The 18972-nt window shown below is 29.0% G+C and overlaps 2 protein-coding genes across 2 annotated transcripts; one reads left to right on the top strand and one right to left on the bottom strand.

Moving 5' to 3' along the window:
• Positions 1-962: 962 nt before the first annotated feature.
• Positions 963-3193, bottom strand: LOC146888565 (L-arabinokinase-like; the record flags this gene model as incomplete). Its single annotated transcript, XM_085672887.1, has 4 exons — positions 963-1710; positions 2007-2210; positions 2584-2655; positions 3077-3193. Coding segments are annotated over 4 exons (456 nt in total), but the record flags the coding sequence as incomplete, so codon positions are not given.
• Positions 3194-8510: 5317 nt separating this feature from the next.
• LOC114179857 (NAC domain-containing protein 7-like) lies at positions 8511-13812 on the top strand. Its single transcript, XM_085670244.1, has 4 exons — positions 8511-9126; positions 11022-11205; positions 11296-11571; positions 12825-13812. The coding sequence occupies exons 2-4, from the start codon at positions 11046-11048 to the stop codon at positions 13436-13438; spliced, it is 1050 nt and encodes a 349-aa protein (XP_085526370.1). The 5' UTR covers positions 8511-9126; positions 11022-11045; the 3' UTR covers positions 13439-13812.
• Positions 13813-18972: the final 5160 nt, after the last annotated feature.

Below are 18972 nucleotides of genomic sequence, written 5' to 3' on the forward strand. Positions count from 1 at the left end.
CTGAGGCCTATTCATGTTTATGCCTTGGTTTCGATTCAACCGAGGCAGTAAAGCTAGTTAGGTTTTAAAATCCCAAATCGCAGTACTGTTCCAGCGTCTCCAACCTTCGAAAAACCAACGCTGGTTCAGTTCCAAATCGCGCCACCACTGTTTTGCCTCTCCACCGCACCGGTTGGCCATCAAATTGGTCGTTTTTGTTGCTCCTCCGTTGTCGGTATGAATCTCGTCTCTTTGTACGGTTCATTTTTACATTTTTTTTTTTCGTTTTTGATTCAGCTCTATCACTTTTTTTTTTGCAATTTTTTTTTGTATGTTGTTGAATTTGGGTGCACATTGAACTTACTCTAGAGCCTGAGCAACACCTAGAGCAATCCAGAGATGGTGAACCCATGATAGAGGTTCGCATGCCTTGCCGTGAAGGACGTTGTTTAGAGTGCTACGATGTTGGGGTGCTTTAATCAGGAAACCATGCAAATGACATCTAAGAGCTTTTTCTCCTTCTTTGAAAGACATTTGCACCATGTTTATCTTCACTAGTGTAAAATAGGCTTTTTATACCGGTTAAAAAAGGCTTTTTATACCAGTTCTAGCATCGGTATAAATGCAGGTGGTATAGAAGGTTTGATCTTTCTACATCGGTTCCATGACAGGTATAAAAAGTTATTTTTTTTATACCATTTCTAAAACCGGTATAGAAAGTCCTCTTGAAAATGAAAAGTCATGTAAGAAAAAATGACTTACTATGCCGATTATAGTTCCAACCGGTATAAAAAATTACACATTTTACACCAAGTATGACCTCAACCGGTATAAAAAGTGATTTCTTATTTTTTATGAAAAATTCGTTTATGCTTCTTACCACATACCAAACCTGTATATAATTACCCAAAACATCCAGAAAACAAATCTCATTCAATTTAATATTTACATGAAATAGAATCTAATGTTTATATAAAATATAATACTACTCCAAAGCGAATTACTATATAAGTCATAAAACACCTAACATCATCTTACATACTGTATATAATTACCCAAAACATCCAGAAAACAAATCTCATTCAATCTAATATTTACATGAAATAGAATCTAATGTTTATATGAAATATAATACTACTCCAAAACGAATTACTATATAAGTCATAAAACACCTAACATCATCTTATATAAATACTTAAAAGAAACGAAGCCCACTGCTCACGAACTTCCTTCAAGACTCCTTGATCCATCGGAGATGTGTCATTGAAAATCTACACAATGAATAGTTGAGTCAACAATCTTTTAGTGATAAACTGCTAAGAGAGAACCAGCTGCTCTCCTAACCCCAAAACTACCTTGAAACTTTTCAAGAATCTGTTCATGCCCTCTCCATTCTTTGATTTTCCCCCCAAATAAACCTTTCTTTATCTCTTCTTAGCATGACTACCACATCCTCCTCTTCCATTCTCAAACTGCCAGCAGTCAATTGTCATTTCGATCCCACTACTCTTTCCTCCTTCTTTACACTTGTTTCTTTCACCTCGTACACCTATAGGTCTATTTAGGCCCATCAATACTAACCCTCTATAGATTCCACCTTGTCCTCAAGGTGAAAATCTGGGAAAACCTTATCCAGAACACTGCTGCCTCACATATATCCAGAACCACTTATCCAGAACTCCAACTCAAATTCTTTGGATAAGCACTTGTAGAAAAGAACTCCAACTCCACCTGAATTGGGAATTTATTGTGATGTCTCACTAAGGCAAAGTTCTATAAAGAAAGACTCAGATGCTACCATGAGAAAAAAAAAATAGCATTTACTATGAGAAAATTTTTGTTTAAATATGCTTTTAGTTATAGTTTTAATTTAACTAAAACAATTGAAAGTTTGTTTGGATAAACAAACTTTATTTTCAAGTAGAATCTTAATCCTGAAAGCCTTAGTTACCTTTTATCCACAAGAGATATTCAGTATTTCTTAGTTATGATAATGTATTAAATTAAACTCATAATGAAATGAATACCTCAAAAATGTGTTCACTGCTCTTGAGACAGTTTCTACCAATTACACAAACTGTTCCGCCTGAACCACCACCAGTTATCTTGGCTCCATATAAAGTTCCACCTTCATATTTAGATTCAACACTGTGCTGCAACTCTTGCACTAAATGTACAAGCCTATCTGTTTCATCAGAGCCAAGTCCACAAGCACTGTAGCTGTAGTTGCACTGCATAAGATAGTTAAAACTCAATCACTTTCCCCGATTTGTGGTTTGGTGTTCTTCTTCAATTCCAATGCCAAAGTTAATATTCAAAAAGAGGACAGGAAAATAATTTTCTATCAAACAAGTAATAAGTCTGTTAATTGCATTTTAATTCAATTAACAATAAATAATATAGACATTCAACTAACTATTCAGATCTTCCTGTTATACAAAAAATGTTAAAAGGAAGTGAATGATTTATTATGGACAGACATTATTCATAAGATGTAAAAAATTGAATTTAAAATACTAAAAATAGGAACCAAAGCCAATATTATCATGTGTTCATCCAAAATTATTATCATGGTAAGTTGATCAACTGAAGCTGTAGATGTACCTGATATAGCAGTTCTCCTAAGGATGCAAGCTGATAGGTTGAAGATGCAGATGATAGAAGTGCTTTGAAGGTCTGCAAAAAATATGATGGATAATTAATTAAAATTCAAATAATTATTATAGGAAAAAGACATATACTTGCTTCATGATACCAGGTAAAAGTTACGAATATGAAAAAATGTGTTTAAGAGTCAACATCTCTTGTAGAATGTGAATTTGGTGTGACAAAGTATTCAAATATACCATCCTATGATCTACATAATATAACAGTTATTTGCCAAATATAAAGACCGAGTTATAGAATCTCACACACTGGCATGACTACATAATTAACTTTCCAAAAAAAAGAAATACAAAGAAATTTTCTGAAGTATAAAATTACGACATGAGAGTTTTGCTGAGACTTGTACATAATAATTGGGCAAAAGAATGCAAAAACTAGAACTAATCATCGGTTACTTGTAACCAATTTAATTATTTAATGAAGTCCTAACCTTGACTCGAAAGTTTTCATAGATTGGATGCGTTGTGGGAGCTTTAACTACGTAAGTACGCTTGTAATCAATAATAGTGACAACATCATTATGATTTTCATGTTGCTCAAAAATGTCTCACCAACAATGGACTCTGGAAGAGACTTAGCATAAAGAGCATCAAATCTGCAAACAAAAGTGAATAATACTTAACTTCCAAAATAGTAAGGATTAGTACTGATATCTAAAAGAGAAAGTAGAAGAGATTGAAAAGGGTCAATACAATGTTTAAGCATAATAATGATCCAATTAACAAGATAATGAGACCATTTTATAATACTCCTCGAAGTCATTGCATAAACAATCATAGGGTGATTATTGGTAAGTATCCTAGTAGTTCTATATGCAGAATTAATTTATCTGACATAATAATCCACTCATGATAACCTTTTTTATGGAAAAGAGAAAAAAGGATTTACCTATGATAAGTGATCTAAACATTAATTTTTATATAACTTACAATCATGCTTTTTAATTTATTAAAAAAATAATACTTAATTATACTTAACAATCACCCACTAATAAAAATTTGAAATTTAGAACTATCACACACAAAAAGTTTACAAACACAGAAAGGGAACTAGAATAAGCAACTAGAAAGCAAGATCAAATGACGTACTTTCAGATGCATTTCTATGTAACTCCATTGGGGAAATTCTGACTGAGTTTTTAGCTATGCAGAAGCACATGCATGGAAAGTTGGTTGAACAAAAGAATGAAAGCCCATTTCCACCGCCCTCATTAACGAGATTCATAAATGCTTCTGTAAAAATCACTTGTTAATTTGCATTTGTAGAGAAAAAAAAGATTACCAAGGAATCTCTATTCCTTCCTCGCCATATCCTACCTCCCATATTGGTAATTGAACCCTGGCATATATTTCATTTGGTTATCGGATTACTCTGCAAAAATAAACATATTCTCCAGAACTACAACATGTAGAGTTCATATAAACCAAAAACTAATTATGCCTTGGATGTATTAGTAGTATTGCCAATGAAGTATTTAGTGTGAAAGCTGCGAAGTTCCACAAGAACTAAGCAATCATTATACTAACAAGTGATATAGGCTGAATTTACTACAGAAAAATTAAAATATATAGATAGTTAGATGAAAAGGGTTAAAAAAGATTTATATTAGTAAATTATTTAGAAATCAAAAAGTCATTAAACTCAATACCTCACTGTAACGTGCATGGCAACGGAAAATTGAGTTTAATCTTTTACAACTAGAAAAGAAGAATCACCAGCACCATCTTTGTTCTGAAATGGGAAAGAAAAGCTACATGTCTTATTCACTTACTATAAGAAATATCACATTCTAAGTGAACCATGAAACAAGATTCTCTACTGATAATTGATACTTACCTTCTCATACACACTACAAATTACCACCAGAATGAGAAACAACGACAAGACCATCACCTCCAGGGACACAAGCAATGCATGTACAACTACTGTTCAATTCAAAATACACCAATTAAGAGTTTCAATCGGCATCTTTGGCATAACGTTCCAACACATTAAATTAAAGCTCTAGAAGTTAGCCATATACTTATAAAAACACACAATTCATATATCTAACTTCTCTGCCACTCAATGTAAAGCATTACAACCACTGATAACAACATTCACATAATTTACCGAGTTAATGAATAGATTTAACACAAATCTCAAGCAACAGAATTCCAATTTCGATCGACCAGCAGCATTCAGTACCCTAACCATCACATTAACAACCATCCATTAAAATTCTACCGTGGTTTCCTAGGGTTTTGAGGCAGAGAGAATTGTGAACTGAAAACCTAAACTTAAACCTAATGACAAATCTTGATAGAGGTACTAATCCGTTGTGACTGGGCTGTTTTTCTGCACGGTAATCGGTGAATCTCAAAAAGGGCGTTGAAGTAAATGATAGATTGGTCGGGCTCAAGCGCATCAATGACAACGAAGCTCGTGACGACGAAGTCGCAAGGCGCGATTATGGAGAACAGGGGAGTCGTCATCATCATCCTTGAGAAGAAAAGGAAATGTCATCGTCGTCCTTGAGAAAAAAGAGACGAAGCGCCAGGCATCATTGTCGTTGAGAGAAGGGAAGCATCATCATCGTAATAGAATTGAATTTGGGTCGATGTTATCTTAAAATCAACTTAACCTTTCTAGCGGTTAAGAAAATTAACACAAAGTAGAATTATTTCTAGCGGCTTACTTTAACCGCTAAAAAGTCATAATCACTAAAAAATATTTTTTTTAGTGTATAATATTTCTTTTAAAAATTAAAAAAGAAATATATATATATATATATATATATATATATATATATATATATATATATATATATACACGAAATTTATACCAATTCTAGCTATAATTGGTATAAAAAGTTGTTTTCAATATTGTAAAAAATGTTATCGCATTAATTTTTATACCTATTGAAAGTATAATTGGGATAAAAGATCTCACATTATTTACAAAATTGTCATCCGTCTCTTATTTTATACCTGGTGGATTTGAACAGGTATAATAATGTAGGTATAAAAAACTTATTTTGCACTGGTGCTTCTTCATGGCCAAAATCTTCAACAAAAAAGAACATGTAAAAACATGTTATACAGTTTGAAAGCAGCAATTTGAAACCTGAACATGATAACTCAAGCTCTGCTAGAATGTTGGATTCACTGGAGCAATTAGTAGCTAACTTCATAGAAAGTATATTCAATTTTGTTTTTTTTTTTGAATTTCTGATACCCATTTGGCCTCGGTTAGGTGAAAACCGAGACAGTAACTATCAAATATGCATCAGTTGATAACCGATGCATAAAGTACTACCTTTTTACCTCGACAGTATATGCCTCGGGTGTGCACCTAAAGTCAAAAGGTAAAAATAACCGCTATCATTTCTCTTCCCTGCACTAATGTAATTACAATTTTGACTACATTTAATCTCTTTACAAAAATAAGAAAAACTCAATTAAATATAAAACAAATACAGAACCAAAAAATATTAAAAATTTAAATATAAAAACTAAATTACTAATTAAATCTTATTTAAATAAGAATAACCCAATAATAAATAAAGGCGTCAAATTTATTTCCTTGCAAGAAATACATAATTTTCTTAAAACATTGAAGCTAACTTTCTTTTTTAATATACTTTTATGAAAAAAAAATAATTTCAATATAAAATATTTTTTCTTTTACAAAAACTCTGCATACCCTTCAATATAAGAAGAAATTACGAGTGACATTACATGTTGATTACGTAGTGAGATACAATTTGAAAGTATGAGTAGACTTAATTACTAACTTTAAAGTATTGCATTCATCCATTACTTTTGTCTCACTACAAGTTAAATAATTATGGGTTTAAGATTTTCCACTTTTTACGAAGATAATGATTAAAACAGGTAGCATCATTGTAGTTCTTCTGCCTAGGAACCACCTTGAAAAATTAGGTGTCTGAAAGTATGATTAACCTAATTATATGTGGAACAACCATCACTTATGCAGAATTAATTAGAAAGAGACATTAACAGAAGAACATGAGATTCAGAGTCACTCATTCTCAGTATCATCATCACAACACTGTCATCACAGTTTACAAATATTCAACAACATTGTGGAAATGGTAGGGTCTATGAACACACTGGGAACATAGGAGGGGCCACCATGCCTCATTTGTGTGAGAATTAATTCACTTTTTTTTTGTTTTTTATTTTATTTTACTCAGTGTGGAAGCTGTTTCATTACGTCAAGCAGATTAAAATGTTTTTTTTTATTGCACATGGAATATGGACCATAGGAGATAGCAATATATAAGAAAGAATAAGGAGAAAAGATAATAAATGTAATAAGTGGTAATGTTTTGAGTATTTTTTGGTAGTTTTATTTAAAAAATTAAAGATTGGTATGAATTATTTAAGGTCAAACTTACGTATTTAGGAGAATATATAATAGGACAATAATACTATGCCTCCCATCTTTTGACTCTCATCTTTTACATTTTGATGTGTTTTAATGTGAGTCATTGATTAATGTACCATTATTATTTTTTTTTAAAAAAATTAATGGTCCATACTAAGCCACATCAGGAAATAAATGATAGGAGTCAAAAAATAGTAATCAAAATATATATAATTTTCTTATATAATATATACTTTTTTAAAAAAATGTGTTTTTTTCTTTTATGTAAAGTTGAGGTGTTATTAATGAATGTGATTACTGATCAACTCTAAACTTTAAACGCTTGTTTGATACATTTTTTTTTATCTTTCTTTTTTTCATTTCATCGCATTGCTTTTTTTATACATATGTTTTCACTCTCTTTTCTTCATTACTAAAAATGAGGAAACTTAAAAAAAAAAATGGTGTACTTAAGGTGAGTGTAAAAAAGAGGAAATCAAAATGCATTGTTTTTTGTATTTTTTTTATTGAATTATAGTTTCCCTTATAATAAGTAATGTAAGTAAAAGATTAAACTTAGAGGTTAATGTATGAATTAAAAAGATAAAACTTAAAATGCTTAATTACTACCACATTATATCTATCATGGTGTAAAATTTATTTAAACCTAAATTTTATTTTTTGAATGTGTATTTTTTTTTTTGACAAAAACCGCATACAATCTCTGCAATTTTTTTAAGAAAAATTGTAAATCTTCTAATACTATATTATTAGACAAAATTATAAATATTTTCATGATGCATGTCTAAATCTAAATCTAAACTCCTATACATTCAAGAGATTTATTTAATATTTCTAGTGTCAACACTTCAATCAATTCTTCATTTTCATAACATTTTTTTGTGTTTATATTTTTATATTTACTCGATATGCTAGAAACTAACCATCTTCAATAGTTTTTAAGCAATTGATTTATATATATATATATATATATATATATATATATATATATATATATATATATATATATATATATAAACTTATAATATTGCACAAAAGTTTCTTTCTGCATAAAAAATGGGAAAAGGTTTGGTAACACAATAAACTCTAAAAATATTTGGAAAAGAAAAAAGTGCAAATACAACATGTGATATGATGTAATAGAAAAAGAAAGATTGGGAAAACAATAAGTGTTAATAGATAGATATACTTGTATGCCATCACTCAAGAAATTAACGTGTAAAAGTTTAGGACCTTGCTATTTTTGGCACCACATTTTTTTTACTACTATTTGATACTGTTTCTTATTATTATTCACTTTTTTTTCTTCTAGAAATATAAAAGTTAATTTCTGTTAAAACTATTTTAACTTTATAAGAATTGTCAAATGGTCGTGAAATGGTGTCATACAACTTTTTTCAAAAGTTTATATGAATTGAATTTTTGCCATCTTTAAATTGGTGTTTGGTCCGAGACATTAGTTCCTCTTCTTCCTTCACCATTTGCACTTTGCCTCTCACACATAAATTCAGAAATAGTGAAACTTGTTTCTGCAGATTCCTGATAAAATAGACAGAAAGAAAAACCCTTTTCAGAGAGTTTTCCTTTGTTGCATTCTTCACTCTTTGTTAATCGGTTCTGTCTCTATCGGTTGCGGGTAGAGGTGGCAGCACAACACTCTTTTCCTTTCCTTTCTTCTCTTCTCTTCTCTTTCTCTGCCATTTTTTTCTCTCAAAGCTTTTCCACCAATTCAGCTCTCCCTGACAATGAGATCTATCTGATCTCACCCTTCCTTTTCTTTAAGAGAAAACAATCCAATAATCCAACAACAACAACTATATATATACTTCATCACTTGCTTTTTCTTTCCTTCACCCTTTTCTTCTTCTTACTAACCTCTCAATCTCTTCTTTCTCTCAACTTTCTTGTTGCATACAAAGTCTTCTGTCTTTTATATCACTACAAGAAAAACTGATATTGTCGACGATCAAAATTCATTGATAATGTTTAAAATTCGTCGGTAAATCAATCAGGGAGAAACTTTCTCATCTTTGGTGGAAGATTTTGTACTGCACCACTTGATCTGCTACTTCCAAGAGAGAAATCAAGGTAGATATTTTCATCTGTTGCTTGATCTATGAGATCTCTCACATCACACTTTTTTCTCTTTCACCTTACTTCTTAATATGGTGCACATACCTATATATGTATATTTTTGGTTCATTGTTGTACACATACTTACATGTTTGTGCTGCAACTAGATAGGTGCAAAGTTTTAGATATTTTGCAGATTTAGAACTTCTGGTGTCTGTGGTTGAAGAAAAGACTGTGATTAATTCATTTTTTTTTGCGTTTTGAATCTCCATTTTCTTTATGCTTGATGATATGGTTCATGAACTTTATCATTTGGGAGCATGGATTATGAATTAGTGGGAATCACAATGAGTGTGTGTTCTCTTATGTGTAGTGGATCGTGCATGTCTATTGAGGCATGTCTGCTGACTATGTAGGCATTTCACATGCATAATAATCATGGCCATCCATGCTTTTTTCTACATCTATCTATATCTATATGTATCTATATATTTCTATAACAAGAATCAAATTTGGATCACACGTTTTGTTGAACTCCACAAGTTTCAACATTTTCACATTCTTTATTAAATACTGACATGGAGAAAAGTGCTATTCCCTAGTCTCGTCTTGTGAATTAGGGAATTTTTTTTCATAGATCCAACAATCATTCTATTTTTCTGTTTCTACTCTTTTATGTTAATTATTCCGAGACATCTCTGATTACAAATAATGGTGTTCCTCATTTCTGTGTTGCATAATTTAATTTTTTTCGGCTAATCTTTTGCATATATAATAGCTAGCTAGATTGTAATTGCATACAAGAAATATGAGGAAATACTTTCATTTTATGCTATTTTATGCTAAGGAAATATATATTGAAACATTTAAGCTTTGTTATCTCTAACTATTGTTACTAATATTAGATATAGGACTGCTTTCAAACAAAAAAATAATATTATCAGATAAAAAATGCAATAATTATTTTATGATGCCCGTAAAAATTGTTTTATAAGAGTAAGTAATGTGTAAATATATATAATTGCTCAAAAGAAGAGAATTGTAGGAGTAATAAGTAAAACACTATTATGTTAGAAAGTTGAAAGAAATTATGGAAACAATTTTTGTTACGTCCTTCATGGTGAATTAGGTTAAAAAATTATTCTCTGCATGTTTCCAGAAATGAGCTAAGGAATAAACCCTAATGTCATTAAGCTGCTAGCAGAGTCTAGATCTGCATAAAATTTATAAAGTAAGCATTATATTAGACATAGATCAAGTATAGAAATTAATATACTTTGATTGGACTTTAGAGGTTTTAAACCTTCTGCATGCATTTCTTACCCTTTGTTCCATTTATTTCCTTAGAACAACACAAGCTTATGTTTAAAGATACAGTAGAACACTATCTGCATGATGATCAATTGTTTTGGCATTCAGAAACATACAACTTTCTCTTGTGCCAATTGTTCTATTGTTTTTATGATGCTATATTTATAATCAACTTGTAGAAAATGTGGATTGAAAGCCAAGCATATACAAATTGTTAGGTCTATAGAGAGGGTTTTACTGGAGATATACAACATCAATGAGATGAGTCCGATCACATAAGACATTGATACCACTTTCAATCCAAAATCTTATAAGGCAATATGTTTATGGGTCTTTATACTTATATAGTGTTTTACCTTTTCATTTCTAGTCAATGTGAGACTTAGACTCACACTTGGATTCCTAACAAAAATATACTTGATAAAAATAAGTTTCCAACTACATCACTAACATTATAAATTAGGCATAGCAAGAAAACACATAAGATGATGGGTTTTTTCCGAGAGATTGATGTTTCTTATATGGTGTTTATCTTTGTTATTTTTATTAACGTCAGACTTATACTCACTTGGATTCTTCTTAACACTGTATTGATGCAGAGATAAAAAGGAGAGAGGGAGAATATGAATAATTTTTCTCATGTTCCCCCTGGTTTTAGGTTCCACCCAACTGATGAGGAACTTGTTGACTACTACCTGAGGAAGAAAGTTTCCTCAAGAAGGATTGACCTAGATGTGATAAAAGATGTTGACCTATATAAAATTGAGCCATGGGATCTTCAAGGTAATAGTAAAAAAATTGGATTGTAGAATTAAAACCTAACAAGAAAGACACTGATATATACATACATTTTGGTGTTTTGGAAATATGAAGAACTTTGCAGAATAGGAACAGAAGAGCAGAATGAATGGTACTTCTTCAGCCACAAAGATAAGAAGTATCCAACAGGAACTCGAACAAATAGAGCAACTGCAGCAGGGTTTTGGAAAGCAACTGGAAGAGACAAAGCTATCTATTCAAAGCATGAGTTGATAGGAATGAGGAAAACCCTAGTTTTCTACAAAGGTCGAGCCCCCAATGGACAAAAATCAGATTGGATCATGCACGAGTATCGACTTGAAACAGATGAAAATGGCACACCCCAGGCAAGTTTCAAAAATTATTTTACATTCATATATAACTAGTGAGAAACAAGTTATTCTTCTCATCGTTTACTTCAGTGCAGTAACACTTAGGACAATAATATTTTAACTACTAAATTTTGACAATTTTCTTTTATAACATAGTGTGACATATCCTAACAGGTTTTAGAAAATTGAAAATTAAAAAATGAAAAAATAAAAAACCACTTCAAGAATGACACCTAAGGTTGTAAGAGAAAGTTGTCAAAATTTAGTAGTCAAAAAATCATTTTTCTAAAACTTAATCATTCATTACATTGTTTTTTCATTATTTATGTATGTAGTTGGTGCATCATGTATCTGACAAAACTATTGCACTTGATTGCACCAGAAAGCATGTTGAGTGCTCTCATGTATATGATGTCTGTATGTCATGCTTATTTCTTTTAAGATTTCTTTAACTGGAAAAAAAGTGTACAAAACTCTATGATAAACATATAGGGCGTGATTAGATCAAAATAAAAGTGCTCTCAAGAGTTTCTCTTCTGAGAATACAAAAATTAAGAATGTGGATTTATGGAAGTAAGTGTAATTATTGTGATCCTTTGTTAGCTTTTGTAACTCTTAAGCCATAACTTTTTCTTGTTTTCTTGGTTACTTTCTACATGAATGCCTTTTTCTTTTGTTGGGAATGGTTTCTTTTTCTTGAATGAATTAACCGAAGATGGAGTCTTATGGATGGTTAATATATTAGTCGTTGGAGTTTTATCAATAGTTAATATATTGGTTTAATTAGTCGAATGGTACTCACTTTCATCTACATGTGTCACTTTGGTATTCGTTTTTAAACATGTGTTAATTGAATCCCAACTTTTGAAAAGATGTCTCAATTAAGTTATTTTCAGCAAAAAAATTATTAACACCGGTATTGATATTTAAAATAACTTACAAAATTAAGTATTGATACTTATATTAAGACTTAATGGTAAAAGTCATGAATTAAGTTAACGACTTTAATAATTTTTGTTTGAAAGGGACTTGATTAAGACACTTTTTCAAAAGTTGGGACTAGATTGACACATTTTTAAAAGCGGATATCAAACTGATACATCTAAACGAAAGTGGGTACCATCCAACTAATTAAACCTAATATATTAGTGAAGTTTTATGAATAGTTATATAACAATATTTGTAGTCGTTTTTGTCTGTTTTGAGTACAACGAACGATGATCGAATTGATTTAAAGATTTAAAGAAATGTGATGTGGTTTAAAGCAGGAAGAAGGATGGGTCGTGTGTAGAGTATTCAAAAAGAGACTAACAACCATGAGAAAACTGAGTGAGCATGATTCTCCATGTTGGTACGATGAACAAGTTTCTTTCATGCAAGACATGGATTCACCAAAGCAAAGTTCTCAACCTAATAATTTGCCCTACCAGTTTCCATATCCATGCAAGAAAGAGCTAGATTTGCCCTACCATCTCCACCTTCCATTGGAGAACCAAAAACTGCTTCAATCTGCATCCAACTCAATCACACCATATGCTGTAGTAGAACAAAACCATGTCATGCACCAAGTCTCAATCATGCACCAAGTTCAACACTCTGCTCAACAACAAAATTTTCAGACAGTGTTTGGAAACAGTGGCAATGAACAAGTTGCAGATTGGAGAGCTCTTGACAAGTATGTTGCTTCACAACTCAGTCAGGAAGATGCACCCAAAGAGAACAGTTTCTCAAACACCAACACCAACTCCACCAACAACAACAACAACATGTTTCTTGGGAAGAACAATGACAACATTGAACAGTTGGGAGACATGGAGAAGGAGGAAATGATGCCTGAAAATGCCTCAACTTCAAACTCAAGCTGTCCAATTGACATGTGGAAATAGTGGCTGCTTCCATTGATGTTGACTTTATACTATTGATATAGAGTACTATTAGTTAATATCAGAAAAGAAGGAAAAAAAATAAATTACAATTTCTTGTACATAATAAGTGAAATCAAATACATGACATTAAAGCTAGTGCATGTGTGAACTCTTTGGCTTCACCTCTTGCTAGCAACAAGTGGAAATTTATTGGAATAGAAAAATAATTAGTAGATATATGATCATATATTTCCCATGAGAGATATAAGCTTTGCTGCAGAATTTGTAGTTATTGTGTGGTTTAAGAAGATGGCTCTAGCCACTAAGATGTTGTTATGTTTGTATTTTAAATTCAAATCAAATAGTTATAGAATAAATGAACTCTTTATCTTTTTTATGTTGGTAATTATTTTGAATTTTAGCAACTTATTGATTATTCACCTTCTTAATTTGTATATATAATATGGAATAAATGTTTCTGATAAGTTCATATATTTTATTTGGTCATGAAGTAATATATACAAAAGAAAAAATAAAAAACAGTAAACAACTCCTCATCTATATATATATATATATATATATATATATATATATATATATATATATATATATATATATATATATATTATTTATTTATTCCTGCAAACAAATCATTGTCATGACTAAAATTTACACTATAGTTAGTGAGAGTGAATTTTGATTTCATCATTTCATGTAATATATAATAACATAATTTTAGGAGAATTATCATGCCTACCTCTATCCATATTATCTTATTATTTCATAGTATAATTTCTAATTTAGAATTGATTTAAAGGAAATTTTCAATTGATTTTATCTGAAATATATATATATATATATATATATATATATATATATATATATATATATATATATATATATATATATATATATTTCTTTTAAAGTTTGTTTAGCCAAGTACAAAGTTTTTCCTGGTGTAAAAAGATCTACAATAAATCAAACAATTATTATTATTAAAAGGTAACATTTTTTATACATTATTATTTATGAAAATTGTTGTAAATGGTTACCTATTCGCAACCATCATAAATTAAATCAATGTAGTATGTCCAATTTCTAGGTCGATCACTGCTGGAAATTTTTATATTATATGAAATTTTTCTTATAAATTTATTGAAAAAAATTATAAAAAAAAAAAATTTTTCTGTTATTTTTTCTAAAAATGTTAATTGATAGGTAATTTCTTCGTAGATAATCATTTCTTACAAAATTGCAAGTATTTTTTATAAAATTTATTACGAAAAGTATTTTATACATAATATTTTACAAGAAAATTAGTAACAATTTTTTACAAATTTTCTTTCATTATAAAATTTGTAAGTATTTTCTACGAAAAAAATTTTAAAACAAAATTAACAGGAAATATAATTTTTTTTAATAGTATTATAGTCACAAACAAAAAAAAAAAGTTATTTTATGGTGTATTTAAAGAACAGAATATTTGTGATAGATTTAAATATGAATTCGAGTGAATTGTTAATTATTTATGTTCACCTGAGCATGTGGGCACATCCTTGTACTGCATGTTCCCTTTCCTTGGCAGCAAAGATAAAAGAAAAGGTATAATTATTAGTTACAGTTTGTTGGTCCAGTATCAACCAACACTATATAAGAGAGGGGAGAGAAATTAAATAATAACATAACCCATGTAATGAAAAAGAAACAAGTTAAACATAGAAAAGTGTAGGATGTAAAGAAATTATAAATATATATAAATTTGAATTAACAAAGACATTTTCTCACCACAAGTTATATCTGTTCCAATTTTTAATAAGTAGAGATAGAAAGAGTGTAAAATTGAATGGATTTTATAAATATCAAGAATAAGATTGTGTGTATGCATTTTTAAATATTTATATTATTATAAATTAATAATATATGTTAATTAATTAACTTAATATATAAAGAAAAACTAGTGAGATTAATAAAAACTACTTGACTATTAACAATATAAAGTATAAATACAATAAAGAAAAACAAAAAAATAGAAAATATTTTAAAATATGAGTTACTTCTACAACATAACTTAATAATTTTTTTTTAAATCAGTTAATAATTATATTACAAAAATAAAATTGGTGTAAGAACTGTTTACGAAAAGAAATATTTCTTTATATAGATAGAGAGCGATTTCAAATTAAATTAAGATTATATTTATTCGTATATTATAAACTGATTTTATTTTTAATTTATATGAGTTTCATATTAAAAAATGTACATCTTTTACAAGTAATTAAATATTTATAAATAATTCGATAATAAATAACATAATAAAACGAAAATAAAATAAATTATGATATTATATTATGAAGTCAATTTTGTGGTAATGTACTGATTTAAAACTTATTTTCTAATAAATCAAAGGGAAAAAAATGTATAAGATAGTTTTAGACTGTGGTCCATTTGCATAATAACATACATCACTATGTGTATGTGTGTGTACTACAATTTTACACGATAATTATTTAAAAAAATTACCAATGATGAAATAATTGAAGCAATAGTAAGAATAATAAAATTTGGTTTGAATCTGAGTTTTGGCCCACTATACCAGCAATATTAGTAACACATGCTTTGCTGCCAAGTCTCGCAATATATACAAACAAGTTTTGTAATCATATGCTTTATATATCAAATCTCTCCAACAAGGTTTAGAAGCCAAGCAAAACATCAACCATACATTTTTTTATTTCTTCTCTAGTTATTTCATGTACCACCTAATCATGCAACCAAATTATTAGAGCAGAAAAAGGTTATTTCACAATCTAGATGAGGCAAAATGATTTTAACAAAAAATAATTTTTGTATTTCTAAAAGAAATTTGATGTCAATAGTAGTAACACATGCTTGGTAAATATAATTATTGTGAATATTTGACATATGTAACATAGTATTGTTGAGACATTAAAAGATTTGATGTTAACTAAATAAAATAAAATGTTAGGAATTCAAGTATGAGTCTAAGTCCCACATTGGTTAGAAATGAGAAATATAATTATTGTGAATATTTGACATATGTAACATAGTATTGTTGAGACATTACAAGATTTGATGTTAACTAAATAAAATAAAATGTTAGGAATTCAAGTATGAGTCTAAGTCCCACATTGGTTAGAAATGAGAAAGAAAGTAGAACACTATACAAGAATAAAGATTCATAAACTCATTGCTTTAAGGTTTGGGTTGAGAGTGGTGTCAATGCCTTATGTAGTTAGGCTCAGGTCATATTGGTGTTTATTCTTTCAGTGAAACTCCTTCTGTATACCTAACAAGTGGTATTAGAGCTGATGGTTAAAAACCAACTCAGCAGTACAGAAAAGAACAGAAAATGAGTACTCGTGTCAAGTGAAAAAAAAAATGCCAACTTTGACAACATTACTCTAGAAGGAGCATGATGTTGACTAGGTTGGTAAACAAAACAAAGATTAAAATAATATAAACAAAAAAAAAAAGTGATCACAAATATATAAGGTAACTTAGCTGAAGCAACAAAAGAAGGTGAAAACTGAAAGAAGAAAAGTAATTAAAGTCTATATACATGAAATGAAATCAAGCTTTAGAAAACTTGTACTTTAATGAAGCAACAAATGAAGGAGTTTTGAAACTGATAAGAGGAAGTTGAAATAAGCATGGAGAAGCTCAGAAAAAACTCAGGTATAACTTATACACACACACACCAGAAGAAACTATAACCTAGTATAGTAGTAATTGAGCATGAAGATGGTGGATTGAAAGAATGAAGAAACAGAAAGAGCCATATATGGTGATGATAGATAGGAATCTAGGGTTTAATATATATAAAGAAGAAACAGAAGAGGGTCTTCATGGAAACTGATTTTTGGAGGAAAAAGAAAAAAAAAATCATTTGTGAATTGTTTTAACATAAGTCATGGTTGGTGATTTTATCTTCTTAAAAAAGCACTCTCTCAGACAACACACTCATGAGAAGAGGGATAGAGATGCATAAAAATGGGAGACAGTGAATGAGTTCAAGAATCAAATAATGGAGGAAAACAAAGTTCTAAGTCAAAGTTAATTATTTATTATAATTTCACATGCACTAATTTTTTCTTTTGCATTATTAAAAAAATTTATATTTTCTGCCAATTTTATTTTGAAAATTTTTTTGTAAGAAATATTTATAAATTTTGTTATGAAAAAAAATTACAAGAAATTTCTGTCAAATTTTTTTGCAAAATATTTTGTATAAAATACTTTTCGTAATAAATTTTGTAGAAAATACTTGCAAATTTTATAATTTTGTAAGAAAGAATTACCTACGAAGAAATTACTTGTCAATTAAAATTCTTAAAAAAAATAGGATGAAATAGTCTTTTCTTGCAAAATTTTTAACAACTTTGCAAGAAAATTTTCATTTAATATAAAAAATTTTAGTAGTGTTAATTAATAAATATATGAATTTTCATACTATAATCAACAACCTTGTACTCCTTATTTATGTCAAAAATAAAAATCTAATGACAAAAAAAGTTAGTGGACTTTTAGTTATATATTTTATTTATTTATCAAATATTTTTAATAAATAACAAAATTATGTGGATCAACAATTTTGTGAGCTTAAGGTGTGTGGAGTATTTATTTATTTATTTATTTATTATTACTATACATTGTTTGTAATGGAAGAAATGAAGGATTAAACATGATTCATTGAAATCCAAGTAAATCATATGCATGTGGCTGCTATTATGTTGGCCTTCAGCTACACAATTATCATCTAAATATAAATGCCCACTTGGAGTTGTTGAATGTTACCACATCCATTGAATCATATAAATACATATTCATCTAAAATCCAAAAATGAGAACCAATTCAATTGACATATTCATCATACAATTCAAAATATATGTATCTAATAATTAATCAGTTGACCAATTCTTATAAGAATTACATGCATGAAAAAATAAATAGAAATTTCTAAAAATAATTAGAAGTAAATGCAAGTGCCCTATCTTCTTATTTTGTTCAATAATCCCTAATTTTTTATTCTAATTCAAAATAAAGACATTTAGTTTTTCTATTTTAAAATTTTCAAAATTTCGGTCTAATCCTTAATTTGACACATAACTTGTTTATTTTAATTTGGTGTAATTGAAACTTGGATCTTGTATATTCAGTTAATGGGTCATAAATGAAGACTCAGTCAATAAATGAAGATTTTTACCAAAGTTAAAATATAAAGGATAAATGTAGATAAAATTGTGGATTACATCAAAATTATAAATTGTTAAAATAAAAATGGAAATTAAAATTATATATGGTATACTTTTAGTGTATACTTTTTCATTTCATTAAAGTTTCTAATTGCATTGAAACCTCTTGGTTATTTTTCTCATGCATCCTTTTAGTTATTTCTTACTAAATGAATTGTTCACCTTTCACTATTAAAAAAAATTCATATGTCTTGTTAATTTTGTTTTATTTTTTTTTTTAGGAAATACTTATAAATTTTTTTATGAAAAACAATTTGTAGGAAATTGCTATCAATTTGTTT

Source organism: Vigna unguiculata, chromosome 1 (genome assembly GCF_037176805.1).
Source record: "Vigna unguiculata cultivar grain cowpea cultivar isolate G323 ecotype 2 chromosome 1, ASM3717680v1, whole genome shotgun sequence".
Classification (NCBI taxonomy): Eukaryota; Viridiplantae; Streptophyta; class Magnoliopsida; order Fabales; family Fabaceae; genus Vigna; species Vigna unguiculata.